Source organism: Protomyctophum bolini (assembly GCF_963924005.1).
Source record: "Protomyctophum bolini genome assembly, chromosome: 7".
Lineage (NCBI taxonomy): Eukaryota > Metazoa > Chordata > Actinopteri > Myctophiformes > Myctophidae > Protomyctophum > Protomyctophum bolini.
Window position 1 is genome coordinate 27,666,836 of NC_137868.1, and position 13,549 is coordinate 27,680,384.

General features: G+C 39.9%; 1 protein-coding gene across 1 annotated transcript; it reads right to left on the reverse strand.

The window, feature by feature from the left end:
- Window positions 1-476: 476 nt before the first annotated feature.
- Window positions 477-13,423, reverse strand: mrpl13 (mitochondrial ribosomal protein L13). Its single transcript, XM_080767800.1, has 7 exons — window positions 13,308-13,423; window positions 12,260-12,383; window positions 9,078-9,171; window positions 7,928-7,988; window positions 5,774-5,860; window positions 4,919-5,040; window positions 477-845 (listed from the first exon to the last, which is right to left on the reverse strand). The coding sequence occupies exons 1-7, from the start codon at window positions 13,332-13,334 to the stop codon at window positions 821-823; spliced, it is 540 nt and encodes a 179-aa protein (XP_080623926.1). The 5' UTR covers window positions 13,335-13,423; the 3' UTR covers window positions 477-820.
- Between the last annotated feature and the right edge of the window lie 126 nt (window positions 13,424-13,549).

Here is a 13,549-nt window from a genome sequence, read left to right on the forward strand (position 1 = left end):
AATCCTCCAAAATCACGAAAAACGACATGCTATACTATGCCGTCCGAAACAAAATATGAGAAATGTATAACTTTGGCATGCTACTAGTCCTACATACTTACACCTAGAAACCCCATTCAAACCTATTTAGGTTCATCTTACGGTGGACCTGTGTGCCTGAAAAGGAATCTTTGAAATGTTTCATAGTTTTAGAAATATAGTGCTTTCAAATTTGAGAAATGGGGCTCAATGGCAGACACTGGCACATCAAAAAAGCACTTTCACCTAGAAACGCCATTGACACTTTTTCTAATTCAGCTTACTGTGGATACACATGTACAGGGGCAGGTATAAATAAGATTTATCTTCTTCCTGCTCCTTTTCTTTTCAGTTTTGGAATATGTAAAAAAAAATATGTAAAATGTATATAAGTATGTAAAAACCATAACTGAAATGAAATAAATAAATATGAAATGAAATGAAAAGGTATAACTGAAAAAAAAACAGCAGCAATGATTATTTATTTTAACAAACATTTTACATACTGTATAGACAGTAGAAAAAATATCTTCAAAAGCATTGTGTTGGTTAACCTCAAAGCATTTGTCTAAATGTACAGTGACAACTGCAGTACAGTCAACAGAAGGAAAATTATAAGCTTAATTAAATTATTATTCAGTGAAAACATGAGACACTCATAGCTAAGCATTACTTTACAATAACGTAGCAAAAACATACATACATACAAATCTATAAATCCTTATTAATGTTTTGAATGACGCTTCAGGAAACCCACATCTGAAGCAGCTGAGCTCAAGAAGACAGAGCCATATGCTTCCTTTTAACGCATCTTGTAATCTTCAGGTCTGAGAAGAAAACAGAGGAAAAACACCACATTAGGAAAAGGAGCTAGGAAAATGGAGATTGAAAATGCAATGGCGAAAGAGAAACGAGACGGATGTTATCTTAAAAAAACAGACACTCCATCTCCACTATGAGTGTGCAAGAACTCTTTTTATTATTATGGTATGATTGAACCCTGTTGCCCAGCACCTCACCAATATGTGTTTTCTCCCTCCGATGTTTGATTTCTAATCAGAAAACAAACATACGCCACACTATTCTGACTTGATTCCATTTCCGTATATGGAGGACAGAATAAAGAGTTTCAATTCCTAAATTCACTCACTACCACTGAAACACTATAGTATTATTTCTACTTCATTTATTTTGTTTCAACTTTTGACTTTATTTAACACAGTCAGTTGCAATATATAATTTGGTGCTTTCTGAATAAAACATGGATAGGCTACTTGCAGTACACCAGTCTTGGGACAAATAGCATACAATGATAGATTTAATAAACGGATGGTACTGAGAATACCAGAAGGGCAGGCATTATTATATCACTAAAAGCCAGTTAACCTGTCAGAGTGATGTTTCATACAGGCAAGACCAGAGCAATGAGAAAAGACTACATTATTATGCCAGCAAAGCACAGGTCATGCCGAATGTCACTCTAATCTCCAACCAGAAAATACATCTCAGAAAATACATGAATCTGATTATGAATCTGATCTCTTGTTGCCATGTCAGCATCCCAACGAGAAACTGTATCTCACCAAAGTTTGAAAGAACATTTTCAAAAAACTGTAATTGATCTACAGTACCCGACTAGACTACAGTACCTGAGTGTCAACTAGAAATATTGTTCATGAAGAAACAACGCGGGGTCGCTGCTAAAGCCAAAAGACTGTACTATAAATAGTACAAATGCAGTCAAGATCCCAGCAGTGCACTCTTTGACTTTGTATATCTCGGACTGTTGTATGCAAGTGTGTATTATAACGATTAATTCCTAATCATTATAATAATATATACAAATATAAAGAATATATATATATTTTTTCACATTCGCCAGCCAAAGTCAAGGAGTGGAAAAGACACACATACTGTAGGCCTACGCCGCAAAAGGGAACGGGAGCGCCCCCACACCTGCCAATCATTGCACGGCGGAAGTAATATATTTCTTGAAGTTATATATTTCTTGAAGTTATATATTTAGAAAACTGCCAATTATTTCAAAGTAAAAAGTTCAGGCCTGTGTCCACAGTAAGGACGATGTTTTTAAATTGTGAATGGTGTCTCCAAATGAAAGTATGAAGAAGTTTCGACGTATCAAAATCCTCCATTGACTTCCATTATCATTAAAGGCGGGAACCCATTTTGGTGTTTTACCCACTCAGATCGGGAACCCATATTTGGGTTCTGTACAGTATGTACAGTATTCAAAAATGTAAACATTTTGATTCTGCTATATAAATATTTGAAGTTTTCAGAAACCTTAGGTCAGGATTTAGAAGCGTTTTTAGAATCGGCCTCAGGCCTAAATGGGTTTTAAAAGTCAAAGTTTCTAAGTGAAAGCGGGGACTAGTTAGGTGCCAAAGTTTTCTCTTGACGATAGCAACCCCACAAATTAGAGCAGAACCATTGGAAATGGAAATAAATTAGTCCTATGGGACCAGGCGGTATTGACTCAGGAGGTAGAGCAGCTGTTTGGGTCCCTTGCTCCTAGAGACCTGCGGATGAGCCACGTGTGCATATTTTTAATCCACCTGTTATCCGAACGCATTCATTAATAATTCTAATTTATAAATCCGCAACCACGGATTGTGGGTGGTTGCGGATTGCGAGATTTTGCCGAGATTTTGCGCATTTTAAAAGTTATAATAAGCCTATAGATGGATGCCATTAATTTATTTCCCGCATTATTTCAGCCGTGGTTTATCCAATATTTAACCCCCCCCCCCCCCACCCAACACACACACATACGCGAAAACCAGTATGTCCCAGCCTTAACAGGTGACTATGTTCTCTTTACATCGTTAGCTAAATGTCGAAAACCCATCAAATCTGGCTCACAAAATTGACTTTCAGGTACAGCGTGAAGAAAGACATTTTTGCAATGCTCATTTGAGACAGGAGGAGGACACTGGAGGAGCACGTACATTTTAAGACTTTTATTAGGTGCTAGTACAAGAAAACGACAGTCTTCATCAGTCATAACTGAGCTCATGCATGTACCGTATTTATGCAAGTACTACATAAAATGGTGATGCTCCGATAATCGGTGATCGGCAATTTACCCTATGTGGCCATCTTTTACACCATTTAAGCGGTATAATTGTCAATCAGATATAAGTATATCATTTTGCATCTTTGGGACAGGCCTAAACATTCTCCCCTTCCTCCCCACACACAGGAACAGTTTTCATGTGGGTTTTGACAGATTTTGCCAGAATTTGCCTCTTACGCACAAGATCGGTATCAGCTGATCATGAGAAAAACAATCGGTGATCGGTCCCAAAAAACCTGATCGGAGCATCCCTAGCATAAATGTCATGGATGTACTGTTTATTTTCACACAAGGATGTTGTACTGTATATCCCCTTGGGGAAACTTGTCCTCTGCATTTGACCCATTCTAACTACTTAGATGCATTGAGCAGCCACAGTGCAGTGCCCAGGGACCAACTTCAGTTGAAATGCTAGCACCTTGATCAAGGGCAATGGCAGGAGTATTTATTTTGGTGTGGGAGGAAATGGCAGTACCAAGAGGAAACCCAGCCAAACACTGGGAGAACCCCAGCAGGACTGAGTGTGAATAGATGTATTTAATGTACGTCGGTTTTGTCTTTACTCGATACAGTCACATTCCCCATTTTCACATTGCATGTTGCTGCTAAGAATTTTAAAGAGGGTTAAGGTGGTTGCACACTGGACGCGTTTTTCGGAAACGCTGCTAAAAATCAGGTTCTCAACGTGTTTGGCCGGGGACCCCCAATATAAATGACTGCTACAATAATCTTAATAATAGAGACAATACACCATAAATAAATACTGAAAACAGATATAATCATTAGGGAAGGTGTATGCATGTACTATGTGTATTATATGTAAACTCTTCATTTCCATTTTTCAGCCATTCAGTAGCAATTTCTTTTCTTTCTTTTTAAATAATTTTGGGACCCCCCAAAATAATTTGGAGACTCCCCGAGGGGTCACGACCCACGGGTTGAGAACCCCTGTCTTAAATAACCTATTCGTAACTTTTAATTATTTTCTTATTGTATTACATTACAGTACAGTGATATTCTTGTCATATTGTACCACTGTTGTTGGATCCTATTGCTATTGTTTGCACAGTCTTGCAGATGTCACAACATTTCACTGCTTTTACCCGCTTGCATGAGTTAGTGACCTACCACTGGAAAACAAATGTCTTAAATGATTGTACACCACATGAAAAAGCGGTCTAATTTTGTCAAAATCCTATTCTATGAAGAGTATATAATGGCAAAGTGAGCTTTTTTGCCAGATCAATTTACCCCTCACCGGGAGTAGTTAGTTGTACCAAAAATAAACGTATCTATAACTCTGCTGTCAGATTACCATTTAAAAGCTACATTTACAGTTCGCACACATCTATTTTAGTCCAAATTTTAAGTGAAATGTCAAACAAATAATGGATAATTTACTGTACCACTCATTATGAAAGCTTACAAGAATCAAAAGATAATGAAAATATGAGTGGAAGTCTGCTAAGGGTTTGTGTGTTCTTACTTCACATAGGCTTCTGAACATTGAGTTACAATACAGACAGCCATTAAGTGGTTGGGGTTAGGATAGTTAATGCATATGTGAGTGTTTTCATCCATCATTCTGTGTCAGGGAGATTTATGCTTTGTGTCACCTTGTAGCTGACAGCAGTGCATTACAAGCTGGGCTTTCTATATAGAGGACATCTAGAGAGCAATAGAACACATGTTTGTTTGTTTGTGTGTGTGTGTGTGTGTGTGTGTGTGTGTGTGTGTGTGTGTGTGTGTGTGTGTGTGTGTGTGTGTGTGTGTGTGTGTGTGTGTGTGTGTGTGTCCACATACGGTGTCCACAGCATGGGGAAAGCATCTATCTCCTCTTGTGTGTATTCATTCAGCCGTCTGGGTACTTTTCTGGGCTGAGGCAGTTCCTCCGTCAGGTTAGCCAGGATATCTTCTGGAATGACCTGGAGATGAGGAGAAGGGAAAGGACAGCAGTTAAGATGGAATAGGTAGAACAGGACAACAAAGAATAAGGGGAGAAAGTGCAGGAGGAGAAATAAGTTGAGACATAAGGTAGGAGAGAGAGGACGGAGAGGAAGATGTGAAAACAATAGTTGTCCAGAATTTAACCCCAGGGATCAATGAAGTTTTATCTTAAAATAACTAATGGGAGCGAGAATAAATGACGAGGAAGAGTGTTGCTGAGGCAGGGGGAAGGAAGGAGCAGACAAGGTAATCGCTACACCTGATACACTCGAGTATACTCATGAGAATCCACAGTGTACCGATATTAATATTCATGTAGCAGGCGGGCTTACAAGCTGAAGTAGAAAACAGGCAAGAGTGAAAAACATGAATAGTAATCAAGAAACACCAAAATCTCATAAATATTCATGGTTAGTTTGACATTGAATGAAGAGGACATATACTTTTCTTGCTGTACTGCCTGATGAGACTACCGGTATGTGCATCTGCAGGGTTCATAAGACGTTTATTTCCATGTCATGTACCAGGATTAATGCAGTGCTGGCATTGAACACCAGGATAACAGGATGCACAGGTGTCATTAGAACTTTAGTACTGAAATCTGAAGAAAATAGCTTATTATTTTCCATGCCACAGATATGATCTCTTCAATTTCCAGAAACCATCTGGAAAATCCTGGGTTACTGACAAGAAAGAAAGAATAGGACTCACGTCATCAGGAAAGAGGTGCAGGCGTTGCATCATTGTGCGTCTGCGGAGGTTCCTAGGTAGCATTCCATAAACTGCCAACTTCATTATCTGTTGGGATAAGCATATTTTATAAGGTTACTTAGAATAGACCTGAGGGTCTTTCTCCCCGCTTGGAGAATGTGTCCAGCAGAAATCCTTTTCATCCAGTCAGTAAATGTGGTTTACCCTACACGATGATGCCTATTCAAATGCCCAAAATGCCTTTTTGGCATCACCAGGTTTTTGTGATTAAGTGACTGGTTATCAGGGGGGCAGTCAGACAGATATTTTGTGAAGCCACTAAGGAAATGAAAGTTCATATAATGGCCTGTTGTGGCGCCATCACTGGACCCAGAAAAACCCATAGCCCCATAGAAGTCCATGTATTTGGGCCCAACTTCACCTAGACTGTATTACCTTAATAAACATGGTCATGAATACTTTTTGCTTCCAGTCACTAGTTTAAAGTCTCATTTCTAATGTCATAATATTATTTTTGGAAAATTATGGTCCCATGTATAAAAAAAATGACCATAAAGTCGCGCATGTTCTGAGGGGCGTGGCTACCGTTACAGTCTATGAACGGGATCCCCCACCCACTCGAGTCAAAATAAAAACCAACGAAGAAGAAGGGGGGAAGTCCCGCCTCGTTGTCTGGGCCAGCCAATGGGCCAGCTGGGCCTGGGCCCGGATATAGAAAGATGGCTGCCTCCATGGCAAGGACTGACACATAGAGACGGGCTTCATTTTACGTTCACGTTAGACCCGCGGAACGCTTTGTCCATATTTTTTACAGTCTATGCTGGTTATTCACAAATTCAGTTTGGACCAAGCTACTATAGTAACTAGACAGACTATTGGACAGATGCAATGCAGACAAATGGCTAATATATGTCCGATTTTCAACCTTCATGGAAACCAACCCACCATCAGGCCACAAGCCTGTGGTTTGAGGCTTGCCTGAAAAACAATGTGAAAAAAGCTATTGAAAAAATATGTTATTACTTATTAAATTAAATTGAAACTATGTTGGGGCCTACTAGTGCTGCTCCACCACATGAGGCTTCAGAAATGTGTTGTTTGACAGCAGTTTCATCAGTGTTGTGTAAATTCAAATGTGTATACCGGTATACTATTACTGCAGTGCACACACACACACACACACACACACACACACACAAAAAGGGGGGGGAAATCATATGACACAAACATTTGGCAGCCCCCTGTAGCAACTATGAGGACCCCCTGTGGTATTATGACATGCCAGAATAGTGACGCTAGGATTCATGTGTTTAGGAATCTTTTCTCTGTCAATACCCCTCCTTCCACTATTTTGAGTATATAAGCTTGAACAGGCCCTGCACAGCAACCTAAATAAATTAAGATAAATCAAACTATTACAAAGAACAATGTAAGCACTTTTACGAGTGGATACTTTTGATCTCCTTGTGTTTTGTTTCCTAATGTAAGGTACTGTACTGTTTGCTTGTTTTATGTTTTTATGTGGGGACTGCAAATGGAAATGTTGCTAATCCCAGTGTATTTAGATTGCATTTATGTAATGTCCATTAATTATGCAGTCTTTCTTGAATGGAATGTTGTCAAAAACCTTTTAGGACACATGGTTCAGCTAAATGTTGTGGATATCAACACTATTGATGTGTTGAACACTATTTGTACCATGGGTGGAACTAAACAAATATCAGTTATGTGCTTCTTTCTATGTTTCGTGCAATAGCCTCAATATAGAAACATGAGAATAAGTTGTCAGTGGTTTGTCAAGTAGTAAGGCCAAATGACTGAAGCAATGAATACAATTATGTGTGTTCAGAGAGATGCCAATCCACATAAATATGCAACCTAACCCCCAAGAATTATCTTTCAGCTGGCATCCATTCCTCATAGTGGTATTCAGTCACCTCCTCCTCCTCCTCCTGCCCAATGTTGTTTGATCCCATTTCTGTAAGCTTAACATTAATATGCAAGGATACAGTAGAATGTATGGAAGGGGGGGATGAGTGTTAAACTAATTAAACGGATGTCAGTTTAATCATTCCTAGGCCCTTGCAGTCTGTGGCAGAGTCATATGCAGTGCACCAGTAGCAAGAAAACACACAAGCCTTGATCAATACGTACAGCTTTTGGATCTTTAAGGTGGAGCTGGGCAGCTGTGACTTGTTTGAATCCACTTGGATACCTTTAGAAAATAAAAACAATGCTTTCCTCAGTATCTTTTACATGACAAATGATTAAGATGGCATTTAAATAATGAAAACGGCATTTGTCTCTATAAAAAACATACAAGAAGAACTACTCAATTACTTCAGATAAAACTGTGTATAATACACTACGACGAACTAACAAGAGCAACTAACATACTGTTAGCCTTGTAATGTACAAGAATACCCATAAGAGTCCCAACTTTGCACTAATGTAACACTATACATTAAATTATTTCTTCCCAAACAACATAACCATGCCTCCGACTCAGACACAAATGGAGGGTGGAGCTAAACACAAAGACAAAGCCGGAAGACCATAACCGCAGACCGACTCACAAAACCTGAATCACACTAAAAGAGACATAAAAAATGGTTAATGATAACATTTGGCTTCTAATGACCTTTTACATCACTTGAAACAAGGCAGGTGCACCGACAGAAGTGGGCCAAATGCGCCTGATCGAGTACTTGCACCAAGCAGTGCGGTAGCCGTGCTTTTGACTCAACGAGCTTTGAGAATGTATAAATATACAATAGTCAACTATGCAGTAACTACGTCAATGTCAAGTTTACAACAGTAATAATAATCCATATCAAAATTGTACAATGAATGTAGGCTAAACAAAATGACTAATGAAATTAAACATATTTCTGCTCCAGAATCCCGATTGTCAGAACCTATTTCTCATAACACAGATATGAGGGCAGAAGAGTCTTCCACTGTCAATAGATAATGTGGGCACCAAGGCTGCAGGTCATAAATCAGTGCATAACCGATCTGTTATCCAAAATAGTACCAGCAAAACTTAACTGTGCACAGCTCCATAAATAAACAATAAAATAATAATAAAATAAAACTGTGAGAATAGAGGAAAAGCACAAAGAATAATCGAATGGAGTCTATGGTTATGTAGTATAGCCTCTTTAGAGAGTATGATCTTACACATTAAAATATCATACATATGTATTCATGTACATTTGGGCAAGAAACAAGTCTACAAATTAGGTGAAACCTTAGAGCTTGGTTTGGGAATATAATTAATCCATCTAACATTTGTATTTACCCAGTGTGCGATGAGTAAACTTTCTGCTCCCACTTGTTCCCAGAGAAGGCGATGTGTCTGGTGTTCATTACCACCACATGGTCACCGCAGTCACCTGCATGGGGAAGAGGTGACATGGTGAGTGGATGTTAGGGGCCATGTACTGGAACTGTAGGCCCCCATATGAGGTCCAGGGGGGCAACGTCCCGCACTTCACACATTTTCAACCTATCTTCATATAATTCTTCCCAACTCATTATAAAAAGGCACAATTTCTGTGTTCTTGCCCTGTTTCTCAGAGGACGGCTGTGGACAGTTTACAAACCTGCCTACCAGTGAAATCCTTGTACGCAGGATTGGTCATTTCAAACAAGATTTTAAACTATTTGTATTTTTATTAAGTTAAGTTAGATGCTTAGTGCCACTGCTTACTCATTTTCACCCATTTAAACAAGTGCTTTAACAGTCATTCAGATGAGATTGCACTTGCAGATCTGGCTGAGACCTAGGCTATACGAGCGCTTATGCACCGCTGCTGTAATATTTTCATGGACAGTGAGGCCTCCAAACTTAATATATACAGTAGCTATGTCCTCTGAAGGTATTTTTATAGCGCTTTTCTATGCAGTGCTTTGAGTGCTTACTCAAAGCGCTTTACAATGGTCCATAATGTCCATTAATTCAGACGTTGGGAGGTGAAGCGGTGAACAGCGTCCTTACTTCCCACATTCACACACCAATGGTGGCAAACACTAGAGGCAATGTGGGGTTTCAGTGTCTTGCCTAAGGACAAGGACGAGAATCGAACCGCTAACCCACAGATCAACCTGTTCTACCTTAGCCTGGGCACCATTTAATGTAGGGTATATGATGATATCGTTACGTCATGTTGAAGTATTGTTTTGTAGTCGACAGGCAGGCGGCAACTTCCTTTTCCCTCAAACCGATTTTTCTCAATAAAAGCTACAGGCTACGAGAGCTTTTATTGAGAGGGAAAAGGAAGTTGCCGCCGCCTGTTGTTCCTGCCTGTCGACTACAAAACAATACTACAACATGACGTAACGATATCATCCGCTCCCGACAGGATTATACAGACTTTTGAAACAGAGACCAGGCTTTCCTCCGAGGTGGTGGAAAGCCTGGTGAGGCGAGGTTAGTTCTACCTCATGAGCCACAGCAATCCCAAATAATTGCGATTAGGCGATTATGTAATAATTGTGACAGGCCTAGGTGTTTTGAGAATATTTGAGGGCATGTTATTTAAAATAAATGACGGTCTGTTTCAGCCGTCTCAATTATCAAAGCTCAGACCAAATGTACACTAGGATTGGTTTAGGATTGCTTGATAAATCCCACGTGGACGTGAGTGTTTAAGATGGTTTGTACGTTTAATTGATAAAGGCTCAGAATATATATATTTTAAGAATAGCCATGGCAATGGCCAAAAGTCATCTTTTATGAATCCGGGCCATGCCCGAGTAAAACAAGGATACAGCAGACAGACGCCAGACTAATTGCATGCAACTGTTGGCAAGTGGCAACTTGGCATTGTCTCAACCTTCATGGAGAACCAGATAATACTAATTAATTGATGATTAATTGGTGTTCCATTCATTACAAATAAGCATGCAAAAGCAACCTTCAAGCAATTTACTTAATTTTGACACTGGCTTACATTTGTTAATATAAGCCATGAACACGCACTCACACACACATGCACACGCACAGCATTACAGACTGAGGCTGTAATCTGTAAACTGCTATATAAAATAGCATCCTTAATTCCAATCCAATCCAATCCACTTTATTTATATAGCACATTTCACAACTCAGGGTTTACAAAGTGCTGTACTAAATACACTAAATACACTGTAAAGCTAAAAACCTAAAAACAGCTAAAACACACACATAACAAAGCCAAACAAAAACACAGAAGACTCAAACGGAATTAAAAGCCATGGTGTAAAGGTGGGTCTTAAAGGGACACTTCACCCTTTTTGCAAAAAAATATATGTTAATGACGTTTAGAAGCTTTAGAACACTTTCCTGGGGGTCTTTATGTGTGTAATATGTGGTTTTAGATATTTTAGATTGTAGCAGTGAGCCTGTTGTCTCTGATGTCATGGACACTGGTCTCACTACCTTCCTGGACTACAATTCCCATAATTCTTTGGTGCACTGCTCCTCCTTGTGGAGGGGGGAGAGCTGTCTTACTGAGACAACATGTAGTCCAGGAAGGAAGTGAGGCCAGTGTCCATGACATCAGAGACAACAGGCTCACTGCTACAATCTAAAATATCTAAAACCACATATTACACACATAAAGACCCCCAGGAAAGTGTTCTAAAGCTTCTAAACGTCATTAACATATATTTTTTTGGGTGAAGTGTCCCTTTAAGGAAGGATTTAAAAGTGTCAGACATGGGAGGGGAGGTCATTCCAAAATGTGGGGTCTACGACAGCAAAAGCTCTGTCAACTCTGGTCTTTAGATGTGCCTTTTTTGTGACCTTAATATCCAACTGGCCTGCAGACCGCAATGACCTTGAGGGGGTATAAACCTCTACAAGATCACAGAGATAGTGCGGTGCCAGACTGCCAGTCCATTCAGTGATTTGAAGACAAACAATAGTCTTAAAATCAACTCTAAACGAATGGGGAGCCAGTGAAGAGAGGCCAGGGCAGGTGTTATATGGTTACGCCTGCGGGTTCCAGTTAGGAGACGCGCTGTAGACCTGGCATGGAGGCCTGGTTTAAGCCGACATACAGTCCAAACGAGTGGTGATAAAAGCATGAATGACACGTTCAAAATCGTTAAAAGAAAGGACAGACTTGATTTTGGGATTAATTAAGCACCTTGGTAAGGAGTGCCTCTCAAATGTACACACACACACACACACACACACACACACACACACACAAAAGGCAGTTGATCAAAGTAAATTAAAATACACACTAATCCATCACATACTTTGTACATTCAGACAGTACTACCCTTTTACTAAGTTTACACTGATCCTCTACTACCACCATGTGGATGATGTGTGGTAAAGGCTAGCTTAAAGTATTCAACTGATACTGTCTGTTGCCTGGAATCAAGATCATACTCCATATTGGATTCAGGATTAAGAGTTGTGAAAATGTCCCATCGTGTGTGTGTGTGTGTGTGTGTGTGTGTGTGTGTGTGTGTGTGTGTTGTACTCACTCAGGGCATGGTAGATGGGTTTGTGTTTTCCCTGTAGTCTAACAGAACACATAGTAGCTATCTTCCCCGGTGGCTGCATACTGGCATCAATCAGGAACCACGAACGAGCAAAAGTCGCCCATTGCTGAAGGGAAAGAAAGACAATCAAGTTGTTAGAACCTCGCAGAGGGTGAGGTTCTAAACAGGGCTAGCCGCCCATGCACTGCATCCCAGTTGCAACAAGATCCATTGACAGCCCATTCAGTCCTATCCGAACTCGAAGATTGTATTAAACTCGTAAACGGTGATAAACTCACCAATATTGCAGCTGCACGCAAAGCTTGGGTTATCATCCAAGTATTTTTTTTTAATCCACCGATGACATGAGTTGAACTGTCAATAAACTCAGTGCTGCCCTGCCAGTGATGCTACTCTCAAAACACATTTAAAAGGTCACGTAAATAAATCACACTCAAGCAGGCCAACAGGCATATGTGCAGAGCAGACCCACATCTCTTCAAGTACATTTAGAATTTAGATGTATAATGGTAGGTGTTGCGGCTAGACCGGGCTATATAGTTACTTCCAACAGAGAAAGTGCCCATGCAGTCTTCCATAAAACCTAGCTCTGGTCCATAGCTGAAACGCATTAGAGCTATGGACCAGAAGTCCAGAACTACATAAAACCCTAGACCTAGAATGCCTGTGATCATTTAATTATACTTCGTACATACTGTATGTAACAACAAGAGCCGTTCTAGGGCTAATAAAACCCCTAAATAAAATGGTACCCAATCCCATACTTCTCAGGTGCCACTGATCTTCTCAGTCTATTGAAATCTGTTCTGACCTGTCTATGCGTTTCTTAATGCCATAGAGACTGTCAGTAACGTTATTTTCTTTTAATATATATATATATACACATACAATTAAGTTTGTTATTTGCGCCCATACAATACGGTCACGTTAGCAATGCTAACAACATGAAGTGACAAACGTGGCGAGTCCGCAACGAGCACACCTTCAAAAACGACAGTCAAGCCAGATCATGTAAAATGCATAATATCACCTGGGCAGATCTGGAGAAACTGGACATTCTGTCAGTGTGGCAGTGGCTACGAAGACATCCTTCTTCTGAAAGAAATATTTGACCCCAAATGTGATGTGTGTTGTACTGGTGCTCCTCCCCGGTCGGAAATTGGAAACACGTCCTAAACAAAACTCAGTTCCTGTGTGTTTTTTTCAACTATTTCTATTTCCGTCTCTGCTGCAGATTGCATATTGCGTTCTATTGTACATTTACGTTAATAC

Bases quoted from the DNA above. Each gene is read 5' to 3' on its own strand.
- mrpl13 (XM_080767800.1), bottom strand. From the start codon at position 13,334: ATGTCCAGTTTCTCCAGATCTGCCCAG. The intron at 12,384-13,307 runs GTGATATTATGC...CTTTCCCTTCAG, and splicing joins GTTTCTCCAGATCTGCCCAG to CAATGGGCGACTTTTGCTCG. The intron at 9,172-12,259 runs GTGAGTACAACA...TTCCCCATGCAG, and splicing joins ACCCATCTACCATGCCCTGA to GTGACTGCGGTGACCATGTG.